At 47.2% G+C, this 20,202-nt stretch overlaps 1 protein-coding gene across 3 annotated transcripts in view; it reads right to left on the reverse strand.

Annotated features, from left to right (window-relative positions):
* The window catches only part of MCC (MCC regulator of WNT signaling pathway), a 521,764-nt gene that overhangs the window by 93,551 nt on the left and 408,011 nt on the right, over positions 1-20,202 (reverse strand). For all 3 annotated transcript variants that reach the window (XM_066382027.1, XM_066382028.1, XM_066382029.1), the window contains one exon: positions 19,930-20,072. In XM_066382027.1, the coding sequence (XP_066238124.1) occupies positions 19,930-20,072 (143 nt within the window). The remainder of the gene's footprint in view (positions 1-19,929; positions 20,073-20,202) is intronic.

Here is a 20,202-nt window from a genome sequence, read left to right on the forward strand (position 1 = left end):
GCACACCAGGCCGACGCTCTACCGCTGAGCCAACCGGCCAGGGCCAACCCATTTCTTTCATCAGGAAAAAGAAACTGTCCTAAAGAACTACAACTGTCTTGTAAGCAATTCTAGTACCTGGAGTCTGACTCAAAAATCTGGACTACTTTTAATTGCTGGGTTATCCAGGGTTACATTAAAAATTATGATCTTAGTGTGAGCTAGACACATCTTAGAAGTTAATTTTATTGGAAACAAATCCCCCTGAAGTCAAATACAAATAACTTAACCTGTTACTTTGAATTCTATGTATCCTGGAATAATCTTTTACCCTGAGGTGCAGGGTTTCCTGATACCCTGAACTGACGGTAACACATTCCTGAATTATTTGCATTATTAAGTGACTATATAGTGTAGGATGAGAAAGAAAGATGTCTTTATTTAGCCATTCCTATGGATTTCCCTAGCACAGCTCCTCCTCATGCAATGACCACGTTACAGGTGTCTGCTGATGGCCTCCCACAGGGGGACTGGACAGGTGGAACCAGATTGTATCCTGAGGAGGCTGGGCTATAGGTAACAGGAAGAAGGTGTTAGAATCTGACTAATATTTCTTTCTCATTCTTCAAACAGTTGTTGAGCATGGCCTTAGGTTAGCAGTAGGATACAAAGATAAATAAAAGGATCTTCTCAACTCTGGGAAGCTTGTAGAAATACAGTACAAAGGCAAATATCACAGTTCCATCTCTCAGTTGACCACTTTGCAGTAAGTAACTGCAGAGAACATGATTCAAGTATTGGATGGAGAATCAGAACTGAGGAGGGTATTTAACAGACTGTAAACAGCCAGTGAGCATCATATATACAGTGCGATATATACAATGGGATACTCCTCAGCCATAAGAAATGATGACATATTGTCATTTATGATGACATGGATGGACCTTGAGAACATTATGCTAAGTGAAATAAGTAAATCAGAAAGAGCTATATGATTTCACAAATAGGAGGGATATAAAACTGAGCCTCCTGGACATAGATAAAAGTGGTTACAGGGGCACGGGGAGAGGGACAAATATACAGTGATGGAAAATGATTTGACACTGGATGATGGGCCCACAACACAACTGCTCAAATGTTATAGAGATGTTTACCTGAAACCTACGTATTCTCATGAACCAATGTCACCTCATTAAATTTAAATTCTTTAAAAAAAATTTTATTTCTGATTTTAGAGAGAGAGAAACATCAATCTGTTTCTGTATGTGCCCTGACCAGGGATGCAACTTGCAACCTTTGCATATCAGGATGATGCTCTAACCAATTGAGCTATCTGGTCAGGGCAAATTTAATTCCTTTAAAAAAAAGAATAAATTCTCAATTCCTTCCTTTGGCTTACAATACCCTGCACAATCTGGAGACTGGAACATCAGCACTAAAGGCTGAGGCAGTTGGAGTCTCTATAAACGATGAGAGGTGTAAGTTTAGGAAACAGAAGGGCAATAGAACCTGAGACAAGCGACCAAGGGAGTTCTAGAACAAACAGAAGGTGGCTCACGTGCAAATCAAAACCATAATGAGTTATCACGTCACACTCCTTAGGATGGCCACTATATAAAAACAACAACAGGAAATAGCAAATGTTGGCAGGACTGTGGAGAAATTAGAACCCTTGTGCCCTGTTGTTGGGAATATGAAATGGCGCAACCGCCATGAAAAACAGTATGGCGGTTCCTCAAACATTAAAAATAGAACTACCATATAATGTAGCAATTCCACTTCTGGGTATATACCCAACAGAATTGAAAGTAGGACTGAAAAAGATACTTGTACACCCATGTTTATAGCAGTATTATTCACAATAGCCAAAAGGTGGGAATAAGCTAAATGTCCATCAATAGCTAGACATATAAAATGTGGCATATACATGTATAGACCACAAAAGGAAGATAATGAAGACATACTACAACACAGATGAACCTCAAAGACATGCACCTAAGTGAAACAAGCCATTCTCCAAAGGACCAGTATCGTATGATTCCACTTACACGAGATACTTAGAGTAGGCCAATTCAGAGTACGTAGAATAGAGGTCACTGGGCTGAGGGGAGTGGGCCAATATTGCTTAACGGATACCGAGTTTGTTTGGGATGAGAAAGTTCTGGAAATAGAGAGTGGAGATGGTTGCACAACTCTGTGAATGTACTTACTGCCACTGAGGTGCACACCTGCCACGGGACTCTGAAGCAGACCCCTGGCTGTGCTCTGCTTTATGTAGGAAAGGTCATGGCTCAGCTCCATGTCCATGAGACAGACAGAAAAACATGTGCATGAAATACACGTTCTAACAGAGGTTCTTAATATCTTTGCACAGAAGAGTCTGAGGTTGCGTACAGCAAACAAACAAAAGGGGAGTGCCGTGATTAGGACCTGGGAAAGGCAGAGGGAGCAAACAAAAGAGAACAGCTGTTGGGCTGACTGTTCCACTTAACCATGACACGAGCTTCCTGGCAGCCAGGGAAAAAAGTAAATTATCTGCTGTCAGGAAGGAGGGAGCATTCCAGGCTCACAAGGATAATACGTGTCTTCAGCAATAGATGCCAGAGGAATTCAGGTACATGGGGCTTCAGAGGTGGCATGAAGCGATGTGATTGCCAGCCTGCTCTGCCAGTTTCACACATATGCAGATTTCACAGACTTTCTTCGTCTAAAACCTTCAATTACAATTAAGCTGTAGCCCATTAAACTACAATGCAAAGGGAGTTCAGGCGAGGTCTAAGCTCAGACAGGGTTGGCATTCTGCCTTCCAGTTGTCTGATCTGCTGTAAAGATGAAAGAGAGTGAAGAATAAATGGAACGGACATCTCCCTTAGACCAGAGGATGCAAATGAGCCACCTGCAGCCCAAGATGTTTTGTCTGGAGGGCTGGGTTTGAGAACTGGCACGGCTTTTTCTTTCTTTTTAAACAGTTTTTGAATTAATTGTCAATATATAAAAACCATTAGAATTTACGACTATTTTATTATTTTAGCGAGAGAGAGACAGGAACACAGATCTGTTCCTATATGTGCCCTGACTGAGGATCAGGCAACCCCTGTGCTTTGGGATGATGCTCTAACCAATCAAGCCATCTAGCCAGGCAATTCATAACTATTCTTGTAAAATTAGAAGGTCTGGCCACACCGGGCCACACTCTGCAAACGACAACAATGTGCAGAGCGGCCAGTAGCTCCACGACTCTGCCCACTTCCCTAACCACCGTTCAATGACCACCCCTCTCAGCGTCTGCAGGCCTGCCTTTGCTGTCCTTTCTACATGGAACTTTTCCCAGTTAGACTTTTGACAGGAGCTGGAACAAGGACAGCTCAGGTTGTATTTTCCTAGTGAGAACCCAGAGCTTTAGTTGTCTTTGTTGCTGTCTGAGGAAGACCCAAGGACTTTGGAAATGTACTTGACTATGAAAATTAAGCCTAACCAGCATCCTTGCTCAGTTAAACACACACTGGTGGGCTGGTGTTCTTCCCCACCCCTCAGGATCAACTAAGACCACCACTGGAGTTGCACACAATAAAATATACCAGAGTTGGTTCGTTTTGAATCATTTTTAGAGGCTGTCTTTTTTTTTTTTTTTTTTTTTTTTTTTTTTTTTTTTTTTTTTTTCATTTTTCTTAAGCTGGAAGCAGGGAGAGACAGTCAGACAGACTCCCGCATGCGCCCGACCGGGATCCACCCGGCACGCCCACCAGGGGCGGTGCTCTGCCCCCCAGGGGGCGATGCTCTGCCCATCCTGGGCGTCGCCATATTGCGACCAGAGCCACTCTAGCGCCTGAGGCAGAGGCCACAGAGCCATGCCCAGCGCCCGGGCCATCTTTGCTCCAATGGAGCCTTGGCTGCGGGAGGGGAAGAGAGAGACAGAGAGGAAAGCGCGGCGGAGGGGTGGAGAAGCAAATGGGCGCTTCTCCTATGTGCCCTGGCCGGGAATCGAACCCGGGTCCTCCGCACGCTAGGCCGACGCTCTACCGCTGAGCCAACCGGCCAGGGCTAGGCTGTCTTTTTTTTTAACTTCTATGAAATTCCTAACCCAAATAAAAATACAGCTGAACAGGCTGTTGGAGAACCTCCCCTGGCTCACCCAGCTCTGTGCAGCCGCCGCACAGGACAAAGCTGCTCCAGAACACACGTGCTCACTTCCCAGCTAGTGGCACCCAGCTCTGTGCAGCAGCCGCACAGGACAAAGCTGCTCCAGAACGCACGTGCTCACTTCCCAGCTAGTGGCACCCAGCTCTGTGCAGCACAGGACAAAGCTGCTCCAGAACGCACGGTCTCACTTCACAGCTAGTGGCACCCAGCTCTGTGCAGCACAGGACAAATCTGCTCCAGAACGCACGTGCTCACTTCCCAGCTAGTGGCACCCAGCTCTGTGCAGCAGCCGCACAGGACAAAGCTGCTCCAGAACGCACGTGCTCACTTCCCAGCTAGTGGCACCCAGCTCTGTGCAGCCGCCATACAGGACAAAGCTGCTCCAGAACGCACGTGCTCACTTCCCAGCTAGTGGCACCCAGCTCTGTGCAGCAGCCGCACAGGACAAAGCTGCTCCAGAACGCACGTGCTCACTTCCCAGCTAGTGGCACCCAGCTCTGTGCAGCACAGGACAAAGCTGCTCCAGAACGCACGTGCTCACTTCCCAGCTAGTGGCACCCAGCTCTGTGCAGCACAGGACAGAGCTGCTCCAGAACGCACGTGCTCACTTCCCAGCTAGTGGCACCCAGCTCTGTGCAGCACAGGACAAAGCTGCTCCAGAACGCACGGTCTCACTTCACAGCTAGTGGCCCTGTTTCTGCCTAGTTTGGAAGGCCCTCATTCTCTTCTTCATCATGGCTCTTTTTAAAGTGTGCCTTGAAATCTCCTTTTCCAAGAAGCCTTCCCTGATTTCCTATAGTCTCATATATACTTTTTTTTTTTTGAGGCATCACATTCCAGATAATTACTTATTAACTGACATGTGGACCCTACCCAGCCCAGCCCCGGGAGCAGTGACCGGTCATCGGTCCATGTGTTTGAGCATGGAGTAGCGCTCAGTCAAGGCCACATGAGTTGAACATGCAAAATAAATGACTTTCTATAAGTCAACTTTTAAAAGTATCAGGTTTTTGTTAGCTTGCTCATTGATCAAGTATCATCAAATCTGAGACATATCATGTGGTTTATCAGACCCTGCTAAAAAGCTTCCAGTGGGTCCTTAAGGCAGAGGCTCTTCTAATGAAGTCAGAGATCTAGGCACAGAGAGTTTAGCCAGTCTGAGAAAGGGAAGTGGCGGCAGGCCTGCTGGGAATGGTCCTGAAGCCTTACCAGTGTGAGGAGCAGCAGCTCAGGCCAGGACCATAAGCCTCACTGCCTTCCAAGGGCCCACACCTGCCCCCCGTTCTGCCTGGGCACACGTCATGCTTTACAAAGCAACTCAAGTGGAGGAAACAGCTGCCAGTCCTTTCAGTGTCAACACAGACGTCCTGCTAAGAAGCCGATGTGACATCCTAGGGAAGGGACAGCTCAGAGCCTGTTGTGGTGCTTAGGCTATAACCAGGAGGGCTGGCACTTTCTTTCTAGTGGTCATCTCCCCTCTGCCCGCAGCAAAGCCCTCCCCAACTCCAGTGAGAAATAAGCAAAACTGAACAAAACAGCCTCACAAATGATAGAATAGTTGGTTCCCGGGTCTGAGTGCAAGGAGACTGAAGGGTCTCAGAGGAAAGGAGGAAGAGAGAATCCACCAAGGTCACCCCGCGTGATGTACAGGTGACTGTGTCTACTGAAGGCAAGAGGATAAGAAGGATGGCGTCACAGTTTGAGAACAGCTCAACATCACCAGTAATTAACAAACTGACACGAACCTCCTGCTGCAACACAGTAGTGAGCACACATCAGCACCCATGTATATTCTTGTGAAAAACATTAACCTCTGATCTAATAATAATAAGAAACTAGACCATCACAATTAGGGGACTTTCTATAAAGCTACTAACCTGGCTTTCTTAAAAATGTCAATGGCTTGACCAGGCAGTGGCGCAGTGGATAGAGCATTGGACTGGGACATGCAGGTTCAAAACCCTGAGCTCACCGCTTGAACGCAGGGTTGCTGGCTTCAGTGTGGGATCATAGCGACCCCATGGTCACTGCCTTGAGCCCAAAGGTTGCTGGCTTGGGGCCCAAGGTCGCAGGCTTGAGCCCAAGGTCACTGGCTTGAGCAAGGTGTTACTTGCTCAGCTGGAGCCCCCTGTTTAAGGCACATATGAGAAATCAATCGCCCTGGCCGGTTGGCTCAGCGGTAGAGCGTCGGCCTAGCGTACGGAGGATCCGGGTACGATTCCCAGCCAGGGCACATAGGAGAAGCGCCCATTTGCTTCTCCACCCCTCCGCCGCGCTTTCCTCTCTGTCTCTCTCTTCCCCTCCCGCAGCCAAGGCTCCATTGGAGCAAAGATGGCCCGGGCGCTGGGCATGGCTCTGTGGCCTCTGCCTCAGGCGCTAGAGTGGCTCTGGTCGCAATGTGGCGACGCCCAGGATGGGCAGAGCATCGCCCCCTGGGGGGCAGAGCGCCGCCCCTGGTGGGCGTGCCGGGTGGATCCCGGTCGGGCGCATGCGGGAGTCTGTCTGACTGTCACTCCCTGTTTCCAGCTTCAGAAAAATGAAAAAGAAAAGAAAAAAAAAAAAAAAAAAAAAAAAAAAAAAGAAATCAATCAATGAACAACTAAGGTGCCACAACAAAGAATTGATGCTTCTCATCTCTCTCCTTCCTGTCTGTCTGTCCCTATCTGTCGCTCTCTCTGTCTCTGTCACACACAAAAAAAACATAAAAAACAAGGAAAGAAAATGTCAATGTATGAGAGGTGGGGATGAAAGGGGGGTAAAAAGACTTGGCAACTAAACAATGTGTGAGGCTTGACCAGATCCTGGACTAAACAAAAGCAATTAAAGACAGTGTTGGGACATTTGGAGACATCTGAGTGTAGACTTTCTTTTTATATATATATTTTATTTTATTTACTTTTTTAAACTATTTTTTTTTAATTTATTTTTTGTGACAGAGACAAAGACAGAGAGAGGGACAGACAGGAACAGACAGGAAGGGAGAAAGATGAGAAACCTCAGTTCTTCGTTGTGGCTCCTTAGTTGTCCTTTGATTGTTTTCTCATATGTGCCTTGACCAAGGGGCTACAGCAGAACTAGTGACCCCTTGTTCAAGCCAGCTAGTTTGGGCTCAAGCCAGCGACCATAGGTCACATCTATGAGCCCACACTCAAGCCGGCGACCTTGGGGTTTCAAACCTGGGTCCTCCCAAGTCCCAGTCTGACGCTCTATCCACTGCGCCACCCGCCAGGTCAGGCAGCTTTATTTATTTTTTTTAAGATTTTATTTATTAATTTTAGAGAGAGGAGAGAGAGAGGAGAGAGAGGGGGAGGGGTAGAGAAGCAGATGGTTGCTTCTCCTGTGTGCTGTGACCAGGAATCGAACCCAGGACATCCATACGCTGGGCTGACACTCTACCATGGAGCCAACTGGCCAGGCTCTATGAGTATGGACTTTCTATAATGTTCCATCTAGGTTAAAGTGCCTGGGGGTGATAAAGGTGCTGTGGTTATAAAGATAAGGTCCCTGTTCTTAAGAGGTTATGCTGATACACTTAGGGGGAAGCACTGTGATGTCTGCAATTTTTTTTGTTTGTTTTTTGAAGTGATGGACATTAACTGAATTTATTGTGGTAATCATTTTACAGTATATGTACATGAAGTCATTATTCTCTATAACTTAAACTTAGCGTTGAATGTCAATTACATCTCAATAAAACAGGAAGAAAACAAAAGAAAGAGGTAGGCATTGATGGGTAGTGATTCTAAAGAGGGGTGGGCGGGGTGGGGCCGAGTGAAGAGTGGCCAGGCCCTCAGCCTGGGAAAAGCAAGGAATGGAGCTGAAAGGGGGCAGAGAGATAAGAGGAAAGAACTCTTTCTAAGAACCATTAGAGGGCTTTTACTTATTAAAGAAAATAAATGTTGCCCTGGCCGGTTGGCTCAGCGGTAGAGCGTCGGCCTAGCGTGCGGAGGACCCGGGTTCGATTCCCGGCCAGGGCACACAGGAGAAGCGCCCATTTGCTTCTCCACCCCTCCGCCGCACTTTCCCTCTCTGTCTCTCTCTTCCCCTCCCGCAGCCGGGGCTCCATTGGAGCAAAAGATGGCCCGGGCGCTGGGAATGGCTCCTTGGCCTCTGCCCCAGGTGCTAGAATGGCTCTGGTCGCAACATGGCGACGCCCAGGATGGGCAGAGCATCGCCCCCTGGTGGGCAGAGCGTTGCCCCTGGTGGGCGTGCCGGGTGGATCCCGGTCGGGCGCATGCGGGAGTCTGTCTGACTGTCTCTCCCTGTTTCCAGCTTCAGAAAAATTAAAAAAAAAAAAAAAAAAAAAAAAAGAAAATAAATGTTCATTCTAAATAAAAGTGCTAAACAGGACAGTTCCAAGAAGCAAATAAGAATGATCCAGAATAACTCCAACCTCAATTTACTGCTCGTAGCATTTTAACCGTTCCACATTTTTTCTATGAATGCGTAGATGAAGCTCTACGGATTTTTATTTTTTCCACAAGTATTTCTTAACATTTTATGACTACTATGATTTCTTTCTTGGCAAACACCATCATTTGGGAGGGGGCAAGTCACAGATATTTTTCCCTTAAATTCCTAGCAATGAAGTTAATGGGTCAAAAGATTATGAATATTGACCTGTATTATCTTGTTGCTGTGAAAATATTACGCATTTCCATTCGTGAATTGTGCGACTTACTTTCAAATGGCTCAGAAAAAGAAATTTCTGAGTGTGCAAAAATCAAATGTGCCAAAATGTTAACAACTGGTAAATCAAGGCAAAATATTCTGAGGGAGAATTTGTTTGATCTTTTACATAAGGTTGAAGTTTTTCAAAATAAGAAGTTGAGAGGAAAACAAATACGCAACTTTCAAGGCAAGGAGGTCTGACAATAGCATGCCCGTGCACATGTCCAGATTTAACTCGGGGCCGTTACGACGATCAATTTCTCAGTGCAGCTATGAGAACAGGAATGCTCTCCTGCAAGTGCCCCTGATGGACCCAAATTATTCCTGAAAACACAGGCACGAGTCAGGGTGACCCAGCCAAAAAGCAGCAGAGCCACATGCTACGACCCACACACACCCCTCCAGGCCCCTACCTAACAGGGAGGAAGAATCTACTTTGTATCTTTCTTTCTTTTGTCTTTCTCCTCTGTTTCTTTCCCAAAGAAAACAATGTTGCATTTTTAAGACTTATTTTAGCCAAGTCTTACTGGCTTGAGATTTGTTTTCATTTTTGCTTTTGTCACTTTGCAGTTTTGATACGGTTTGTTTCTCATCAACAGTGAACTTGATCTTAAATATGGTGAAGGTGTAAGGGAGACAACATGCCATCAGTTGCCATAAAACTCCTCCAGCGACTGCGAACCCAGCTGCTGGCACCTCTTTAGGATCCCTCGCTCTAAGGTGCCCCAGCGCCCCCACAGAATTCCCCCCCACCACCACCCCACCCCGGCCTTTGTGATACAGAAGTTCTGGCAGTGGCTTCTGCAGAGCGAGGTTCCAACACATACGTTGGAAAGTTCAAGTTCATGTATGATCATTTTACTTATTTGACTCCTACTAATCATCCAAAGAGGCCCTGCATTAAGATTTTAAAAATACCAAGAGTTGCAGAGGATGTGAGGAAACCTTTGGAGGGACAAAAGGGGTGCACCCTGGCACTCTATGGAAAGCCATAAAAATCATTCTGTACCTGTAACTCCAAGAAGTTACCCCAAGAAAGAGTTAGAGGCACATTTAGCAGGGTGACCTGCAGCCAGACCAGGCGGTGGTGTAGTGGATAGAGCGTTGGACTGGGATGTGGAGGACCCAGGTTCAAGACCCCGAGGTCGCCAGCTTGAGTGCAGGCTCATCTGTCTTGAGCAAAAAGCTCACCAGCTTGGACCCAAGGTCGCTGGCTCAAGCAAGGGGTTCCTCGGTCTGCTGAAAGCCCGCAGTCAAAGCACATATGAGAAAGCAATCAATGAACAACTAAGCAATCAACGATACAACTAACTTTGTATCTCTTTCTTTCTTTTGTCTTTCTTCTCTGTTTCTTTCCCAAAGAAAACAATGTTGCATTTTTAAGACTTATTTTAGCCAAGTCTTACTGGCTTGAGATTTGTTTTCATTTTTGCTTTTGTCACTTTGCAGTTTTGATACGGTTTGTTTCTCAACAGTGAACTTGATCTTAAAAACTGATGATTGATGCTTCTCGTCTCTCTCCGTTCCTGTCTGTCTATCCCTGTCTATCCCTCTCTCTGACTCTCTCTCTCTGTCCCTGTAAAAAAAAAAAAAACAACTTAGAGGGTGACCTGCAGCCTCCACTGCGCTACCAAGGCTCCGTCATCGGCCCCGGCCTGGTCTCGGGCCTCACCCCTGACCAGTGCCCTGGAAGCCCACTAACCTCTGGGACAAACGGGCCCTTCTCAGAGTTGGATCACCCACCTCAAGTTGCAAGTCTCTGTTCAGGCTAGGCTCCCTCGAGCCCTCGAGAGCAGACAGGACCCAAGCAAAGGGGGCCGGCCACCAGCCGGGAGAAGATGAGCTTCTGGCATCCAATGGGGCCTGTAATATCTTTGCTCACAAACCATGTGCACAGTGACAGCTGGGGCTGTGTACACTAGCGAGGTCCCAGTTTCCACCGCAGACCAGTGCTGGGATCCAGCTGGTTCTCACCAGCTCAGTAGAACCGATATCTAATTCTAATTTTTTGTTGAGTTCGGTGAACCGGTTGTTAAAATGGCACTTGTAATCAGGGTTCTCTCTAAGGTGGGCGCCTGGGCAGCCACCCAGTGTGGAAATCACAAATTTACATTCCTTACTCTTTCTTGATTTCATATGCACAGCAGCGTATTCTAAGCCCCTGTAGTGATGTTCATTCCGTCCATAGGTGAAAAAATTGCAAGTGAGGATGCCAATCGAGAAGCAATATGAAATATCTTTAACAACTCTATTGTTTTTTGTCAGGTATTATTTAATATTTTAAAACTCTTTTTTATAACAATCTAGTTTTGTGTACCTCTTTCATTGTTCTTATTTAAGTAGTAAATGCATGAAGTAATAAACTACCTTTCAGTATATGGGTTTTTAATACTGAAAATGGTCACTAGGGCAGAGAACCAGTTGTTAAATGATTTGAGTCCCACCACTGCCACGGACTAACTAAGCTGTCAGAGGTTTGTCTCAGAAGCTAGCACTCCTTTATAGAGCTAGTTTTAAGGAAAACCATGTCATGAGTTTCGAACAACCAAAGTGCATTCCAACCTGAGGAGACATGGCCTGTTTAGAAAACAAAGGCTGCTTGTTATGTCTCTGAAAAGGAGTTCACAAATGCAATAATTACAGGAGCTCATTTTGAACAAATGATCAGTGCCTTTTCATTTCTATTTTACATCGCAAGCCTCTTCTGGGGACTGCACATTACTGAACAGGACTTGAGGAAATATTCCCACATAACACCGAGTGAAGTGGAACAGGGACCTGTCCTACTCTCGAGTTTGGTTATGCTCCATGGAAAGTTCTGGAATGACTTTAGATGGCCTCCTCAATCACTCAGCCCTGTTACCATCTGCAGACAGGTCTTACTTGACCAGGCTCAGATTCCTGGGAGAAAGCACATAGCCGCTCAAAGAGCCCTCTGGTGAGTCAATGTTCCAAACTTCTGAGATTTCCCTGAGGTTGGCTCTCAGGGATGACCAACACGGAAAACCCCTTGGGAGAACTCAAGTTGCCTAATTAAAGTAAGGAGAAGAGAAAACGGGTGACAGAGGACCGGCCTGTTACATCAATGAGCCAGGTGTTATTTTCAGCCCTGTCTAACCTTTCCAACCTGTGGATTGGTTCTTCAGAGTTTAAGAATCGGATTACAAACAATCTGATTCTCATTGAAAATTCTTTGCCGGAGGATGCCTGACCACGTTGCCACCTCATTCCCAATGAAAAGCGAGTTTTCTCCCGACTGGCTGCCATGCTTTGTAAACACTCTCCACGTCTGCAGAAACCATTTTTGGAGGAGGCAGGGTTGTCTTTCCCTGCCCAGCCCCCCTTTTCCCCACTGGGAGTGGCTGCTTGACACTTTGGAACATTTTTCCCAAAGCCATTAAGCCTCATTGGCCATTAAGCCAGGAAAAAATCTGGCTTTAACGTTAAACATATTTCATAGCTACAGCCATGCCAAAGAACCAGGTTTCATGTGTAAATTCTTCCTTGGTCGTCCTCCAAAAAGTACTTCTAAGGAGGAGATCTCTAAATGATCACACCAGCAAGCAAGGTATCATATGCTTCCTTTTATCCCTAAGAGTATAAATAGCTTAGCATCGCTAAATTCCAGATAAATAAGAATTTCTCACCTAAAACCAGAAGAGACCTCAAAATATTGGACCAGAACCCATCCCAGGCTGTGCAAAGAGCCATCGCTTGAGGGATTTTGTCCGTTTTACAAACAACTGCTCCTGACAAGCTTTGCTATTCCATTATTGGAGTTGGGGAAACAGCTTGCTGGAGAGCACATTGCACACGTGCTAACATGCGTGATGCAATGAGCCCATGTGCACACATCTGTGCTCTGCTGTGACACCCAGAACCATTTGATCTAAGAGTGTTGTTTCTAAGACAGAGTTCTGCAAAATCTTGATTAACAACATACACTGCTAGTAGCCAGGTGCTTGATGACACAGCTGCTCCCTAAATTCCCCCTTCAGCACTGGAGACCTCAAAGGACTGCAGTCAAGTGCAGCGCACCAGCCACTGGCACGGCTCACTGTTTACGCGGAGGTGTGTCAAAGCAAAGCCACTGACAGAAACAGAGCAGCAACAACAAAAACAACCACTTAGCTGCACGGCCGTGGACAAGTGACCTACCCTCTCCAAACTCTGTAGTCCCAATTTTAGAAATGAGATTTACAAGGCCTCCTTCAAGTTTGAGGATTAAACATGAGGGTGCTTGCAAATGCCTGACACAAAGCATGCAAGCAAAGCATGTTATCTATTATATCCAACTAGAATTCTTAGCCAAATTGAGAAAATAAAAATCCCAAGCCACAATTTCTAACTTTTTCCATTTATTTACCTTTATTTCCCAAACAATTGTGTGACCAGATTTGAACAGAGGTAATGCAATTTATTTTATGATGCACTATGACCTGCCTGACTGGTGGTGGCACAGTGGATAGTGTGTCGACCTGGGACACTGAGGTCCCAGGTACGAAACCCCAAGGTCGCTGCTTAAGTGTGGGGTCACTGGCTTGAGCAAGGGGTCACTGGCTTGGCCTGAGACCCCTGGTCAAAGTACATATGAGAAACAATCAATGAACAACTAATGTGCCACAACTACGAGGTGATGCTTCTCACCTCTCTCCCTTCCTGTCTGCCTGCCTGTCTCTCTTTGTCTTAAAAAAATAAAAGTGCAGTGTGACCTCACTGGGACCTTTGTCTTTTATATGACTGCTCAGGTAAGTCAAAGCACTTTCTAATTGCTGGCTTACTCCTCCCGGCCCTGGGGACAGTGCCCAGGAGCCAGCTTACTGAAGGGGCAGCCTTGGCTCTGAGAGCTGTGGTTTAAAAACAAAAGGAAAGTGCTTTCTTAATGAAGGGAATAGGTTGGACTTACTCCTGTTACCTTAAATGGAGATCAGCAGATACACAGCAGCATATTTTGCATATAAAATCCAGCTCAAAGAAACCTCTGGGTTGCTAATGCATGTTTGCAGATACAGCAACCATAATGAAATGGCTGCTTTGTAATGATTTCCTATAATGGTGTTTATATATGGAAGCTTTTTTCCCTATTGAAGCAATTTAATTGGAAAATGGCAGAGGAACAAGAGGAGGCGAACGTCCAGTTCCGATGAACACGCGCAGGGACTGCACTCTGCTGCAGCCTTAATGAGCCTCCTCGCTGTCCCCAGGGCCTCCCCCCTCGCTGTCCCCAGGCCCTCCCTCCTCGCTGTCCCCAGGGCCTCCCTCCTCGCTGTCCCCAGGACCCTCCCTCCTCGCTGTCCCCAGGACCCTCCCTCCTCGCTGTCCCCAGGGCCTCCCTCCTCGCTGTCCCCAGGGCCTCCCTCCTCTCTGTCCCCAGGGCCTCCCTCCTCGCTGTCCCCAGGGCCCTCCCTCCTCGCTGTCCCCAGGGCCCTCCCTCCTCGCTGTCCCCAGGGCCTCCCTCCTCGCTGTCCCCAGGGCCTCCCTCCTCGCTGTCCCCAGGGCCTCCCTCCTCGCTGTCCCCAGGACCTCCCCCCTCGCTGTCCCCAGGGCCTCCCTCCTCGCTGTCCCCAGGGCCCTCCCTCCTCGCTGTCCCCAGGGCCTCCCTCCTCGCTGTCCCCAGGGCCTCCCTCCTCGCTGTCCCCAGGGCCTCCCTCCTCGCTGTCCCCAGGGCCCTCCCTCCTCGCTGTCCCCAGGGCCCTCCCTCCTCGCTGTCCCCAGGGCCCTCCCTCCTCGCTGTCCCCAGAGCCTTCCCTCCTCTCTGTCCCCAGGGCCTCCCTCCTCGCTGTCCCCAGGGCCTCCCTCCTCGCTGTCCCCAGGGCCTCCCTCCTCGCTGTCCCCAGAGCCTTCCCTCCTCGCTGTCCCCAGGGCCTTCCCTCCTCGCTGTCCCCAGGGCCCTCCCTCCTCGCTGTCCCCAGGGCCTCCCTCCTCGCTGTCCCCAGGGCCTCCCTCCTCGCTGTCCCCAGGGCCTCCCTCCTCGCTGTCCCCAGGGCCTCCCTCCTCGCTGTCCCCAGGGCCTCCCTCCTCGGGGACCTGGCAGGTGTGGCCCCGTGCCCACAGCACTCTTCCCGCCTCCTGCTCTTTGTCCGCATTGTCTCCACTTGTCCCTCGGTTTAAATGTATCATAAATGCAACTCATTCCCCAACGCTCCCATCTCAGGGTGTCATGGGGGGCTCCGTCCACCTTGTGCTGTGGTCCTTACCCCACTGTTGGTTATTCCCTGTTTCCTACTTCTCCCAAAGAATAGTGAGCTCCAAGATGGAATCTGCTGCTACTAAAATATTTGGGTGTCTATACTACGTGCGGGCACTGTTACATTGCTGAACAGGAGAGTTGTCCGCAAAGAGCCTGCAATCTAGCAAGAGACTGAAAAGACTGGTAATAGAGAATGAAATAAATGCAAACACGTGACATCACCAGGCAGTGCAAAGCGCTATGCAGACAATGCGGGGAAGGGGAGAGTGTGACTGAGAGTGGGACAGTGAGTGGACGCTGTCAGACGCAGAGAGGGTCGGGGGCAGCTCCCATGAGAAGGCAGCTGGCTGACTGTGGGAGAAAGCTGGGGGGGCAGCAGGGAGGAGCCGACAGGCAGAGGAACAGAGAATGCACAGGCCCTGAAGCCAGGGAAGCTGGCCAGTGAGGGGGTTGCAAGAGGGCCAGCGAGGAGGTCAGAGCTGAAAGAAAAACAGGGAGAGCTGGGGAGAATGAGGTTTGGTGGGGGACACTCGGGCCTTGCGGGCCATGGTAAGAGGCCAGCTGTCACTCTGCTGTGAGGGCGGGATACGGCAGTGCAGCCATCTGAGGGCAGGTCCTGTCTTCTCCCCCCAGTCCCTAGCACGGTTCCCTGTGAGTTTCAGAATAAATGAGTTAGAAGGCCGCCGACTGTGAGCAGAGAACACACACAGGCACTGGGCAGACAGCCTTTCTGCTCTCCAGGAGCTCTGATCCCGCCATTAGCTGCAACGACCATGCGTTTTTTTAACAAGGGAAAGGACGGAAAGAAGTGTGGAGCCTGAACTACGGATGCTCTGGGAAGTCCCACAGTAAAGACATCCAGCTGTGGAAGAGCCTTTATCCCTCCACTTCCCAACTTTAGTTGATTAAGAAACTTCGTTGGGGTGTGGGTCACTTATTTGACTTCATAAACTATATATAATTTCAGAGATACGAATGGAGGGATCAGTGCAGGAACATCTCTGTAGTGACCGGGACCTTTGCTGCGGCTGGAAGACAGAGTCCAGAGACTCGGGCCACTGGGGTTAGAGATTATGAAGCTGGGATAGCAGCATATAGGACCTGGGCACACAGCAGGGCCCAGGGTCTGGGTTCAGGTTTGGTTCAAGTTGGAGGGAGGCAGTTTGGGCCTGAAGTCAAGACCCCAGGCCGGTGGAGGCATCCTCACTCCTCACCCACTTCTATCTGGCTCAGTTGGGACCAGCTCTCATGACGGTGATGTAGCTAAATCCATCTCATTTGGCTTTAGTAGCATCCAGCCTGCTGACCCCTTCTTCCTATTAGAGCCTTCTCTGACCCACCTGTGTCTGGAAACCACTCTCATTCCCTGCTTATAGCTTTGCCTGGTCTGACTACTGGATACATTGGTTGATTGCTTACTAGTTCACTCAAAGAGGTATCTCTGAACACATACTGTGTGCCAGGCCCTGCAGTAGGGCTCTGGAGATACACTAGTAGGTAAGACAAGCATGCATCTGTGTAGCGGAGTTTAGTGGGAGGGTCAGGCAAGCAAAGAAATACAACTATATCATTTAACATTTCAATGTGATGTAGGAAGTAATCAAATGGGGCAGCAACAGAGTCAGCAGGACAGAGTGAGCATGGGGACCTGCAAAGACTGCTGCTCATGAGATGCTTTGGAAGGAGGTGCATTTAAACCCAGACCAAAATGATGAGAGGACCATTCCCACCCAATGAGTTCCTGCTGAGTCTCCTCATCAGCTGGTGAGCCCAAGGCTTAGGCTCCAGGCTCTCTTCACTTTTCATTCTACGCCTAGATTCCCATTGCTTCAGGAAGTATCTGTAGATAATCTGATGTCTCCTACCTGCTTTTCTTCAGCCCACACCCCTCTCCTGGCTTCATATGTATACCAACTGCCTTCCCAAACATCTCCCTATGCCTTCAACTTACGTCCAAACAAAACACAATCTCCACCGCACCCCGTCCTCCTCCCAAACACAACAAAACAAAATTGAGAGCAGACGCACCTGGTCCCTTTTCCTATACTGCAACATTGGTGAGTGTGCCCACGGCTCATCCACTGCGCAATCCAGACATGTACGGATCATCTCCACACACGCGCCTCCTCCTCTACCCTGTTCCCAATCCTTCAGCCAGGTCTTGCCGTTTTATACCTTTTCTACACTCATCTGCTTTCCTATATCTGGACTGCCACCACCCTAAATCCCAGCACCAATTTTTCCCACCTATACTTTTTTCCCCAGCAGATTAGAAAATGTATATTTATTGTTTTTTTAAACTGAATTTACTGGGGTGATAGTGGTTAGCATGATACAGGCTTCAGGTGCCCAATTCCACAGCACATCTCTATACTCTGTATTGTGTCTTCACGCCCCCAGCACAGTCAAGTCCTCGTCCACCACCATTTACCCCCACCCACACCCTCTTCTACTAGTACCAGGTCTTCTCCATCCTTGACTAAATTTATTACTGGGCATTTTATTCTTTTTGAAGCAATTGTGAATGGGATTTTTTTTCTTTTATTTTCTTTTGAGAGCGAGACAGACAGGCAGGAAAAGAGAAAGATGAGAAGCATCAACTTGTAGTTGTGGCACTTTAGTTGTTCATTGATTGCTTTCTCATACGTGCCTTGACCAGGGTGGGGGGCTCCAGCTGAGCCAGTGACCCCTTGCTCAAGCCGGCAACCTAAGGGTTTTGAACCAGGGTCATCAGCATCCCAAGTCAACAGTCTATCCACTGTGCCACCGCCTGGTCAGACAGGATTGTTTTCTTTGTTTTCCTTAGTGATTGATTATTGGTATATAAAAATGTAACTGATTTCTGGCTGTTTATTTTGTATCCTGCTATTTTACTGAATTCATTTATCAGTTCTAGTAGTTTTCTGGTGGAATCTTTAGGGTTCTCTATATACAGTATTATGTCATCTGCAAATGATGACAGTTCTTCCTTTCAAATATGGATACCTTTTATTTCTTCTTCTTGTGTGATTACTGTGCCTATGACTTCCAGTACTATATTGAATACGAGTAGTGAGAGTGGACATCCCTGTCTTGTTCCTGATCTTAAGGGAACTTGCCCATTGAGTATGATATTGGCTGTGGGTTTGTCATATATGGCCTTTATTATGTTGAAGTGTGTTCCCTCTAGTCCACTTCATTGAGAGTTTTTACCATAAATGGGTGCTGGATTTTATCAAATGCTTTTTCGCATCTATTGATATGGTCATGTCCACCTACACTTTTTCAATGCTTTCCTAGTTGGCCTCCCCCATTCACTTTTTCTTCCGTTGAGAGGGAGAGAAAAAGAGGGAGGAGGGATAGAGAGGGAAGAGGGAGGAGGGAGAGAAGAGGAGGAGAGGGATGAGAAACATCAACTTATAGTTGTGTCATTTTAGTTGTTCATTGATTGTTTCTTATACGTGCCTTGATGGAGGGGGGGGGGGGGCTCCGGCCAAGTCATTGACTCCCATGCTCAAGTCAGTGACCTTGGGGTTTTGAATCTGGGACTTCAGCATCCCAGGCTGACGCTCTATCCACTGCACCACTACCAGTCAGGCCCCCATTAATTCTTGATCCACTGATTCTTTCTCCTCATTCATACTGATTGATTCAAAATGCAAATCTGATTGCCTTTTCCCTTCCTTCCCACTATTAAAATCTTTCAGTTGGCGCTTCTGGATCTTTGAATAAAGATCAAACCTTTTTGCCCTTCATACACTATAATCCTTTTACACCTTTAGGAATACATCTGTCCCTACCCCCTAAATGTCATCTCCTCTTTTACCTGCTTAATTCCTACTTATTTGCCAGATCTCAGTTCAAATGACACTTTCCAAAGGGAGCTTTCCTGGAGATCCTAAATTGAATCAAATTCCTTCAATACACTCTCATGGTACTATGTTCTGTAATGTTGTAGCACTTATATAGGTTTATAATGAAACATAAATGTGTGATATTTGATTCAAGTCTCTCTCTTCAATGAAATTTTTAGTTCTATGAAAATTACACTACACTTACTTCCTTCTCCCAGTTCTTCAATCTCTTCCCTACATGTGAACATTTCCTAAGACATCAGTCTCCTCCCTGTTTAGATTCCACACCCTTTTGACCACAGGGAGCTCCTTACTTTATAACTTCAAAGCCTTTATCCTCAACCTCAAACTCTCCAAAGAGCTAGTTAGGCATCTCCAAGTAGACTGGTGGTTTTGCAACATTTGGACCACAACCCACATTTGGAACATTTCATTTGGCAACTTACTATTTACACATGTAATAAATAATTTTCATGAAACAATACCGTCATTCTATTTTTTCCTATTTGATTTCATTTAAAAAATATTTTATTTTTCATATAATTTCAAGAGCCACTAATAGGTCATGATCTGCAGTTTAAAACACACCATACGAACACATTGTACCAGATATTTCCACACGGACATTTTTCTACAACCTTAAACATATCTATTTTCCAGCTCATTTCTCAACCAAACTTCCTTCTAAGGAATATGATCATTCTTTTAGTCACTCAGGATTAACATGGTAGAATCATCTGATTTGCTCCTTACCCAATAGTTACTACTGCTTCTTCCATTGCAATATGCCTCCACCCATTCTGTCCTTGCTGTCATAGTTCAGATTTTACTATAACTTGAAGCACTTCAGTAGCCTTCGTAACTGGCTCCCTATTTCCTGATTTTTCAAACAGAAGTGACACGTTTGAATCACAAATATCAGGGCAGAAAGTTAATTCAGCTCTTTTGTTCCATTTTGACCAACAAAGTAGTAGGTAAGGGACTGAAATGAATACGCCTCCATCTACTGACCAAACTCCTTGACTAATTAGATTTTAGTTTAGGCTCCCTCACGTTTCTATAAATTCCTATCACAGAAACCAGACTCTGGCTTGTGGTAATGGCAGGCAGACTCACCCATGTCAGCCGTGACCATCGTGGACTGGTTTTCAGGGATGGAGACAGAGGTCTGGTCTTGGTCCATGCTTCGGGAGTCCTCGTTGACCTCTTGTTGACTCTGGCTGAGTTCTGATCGCAGCTCTGAGTACTCATCTTCCTCCCTGAGCAAAAAGGAGAGTTGCCCACCACTTAACAGAGATTTGAGACAAATCCCTAGGGAATGTGTCTTTTAAGGACAAGATAAAAGACATTCGGAGAGAAGACAGATTTCCACCCCACCCCTTAGGCCAC

This window comes from Saccopteryx leptura, chromosome 4 (genome assembly GCF_036850995.1).
Source record: "Saccopteryx leptura isolate mSacLep1 chromosome 4, mSacLep1_pri_phased_curated, whole genome shotgun sequence".
Taxonomy (NCBI): Eukaryota; Metazoa; Chordata; class Mammalia; order Chiroptera; family Emballonuridae; genus Saccopteryx; species Saccopteryx leptura.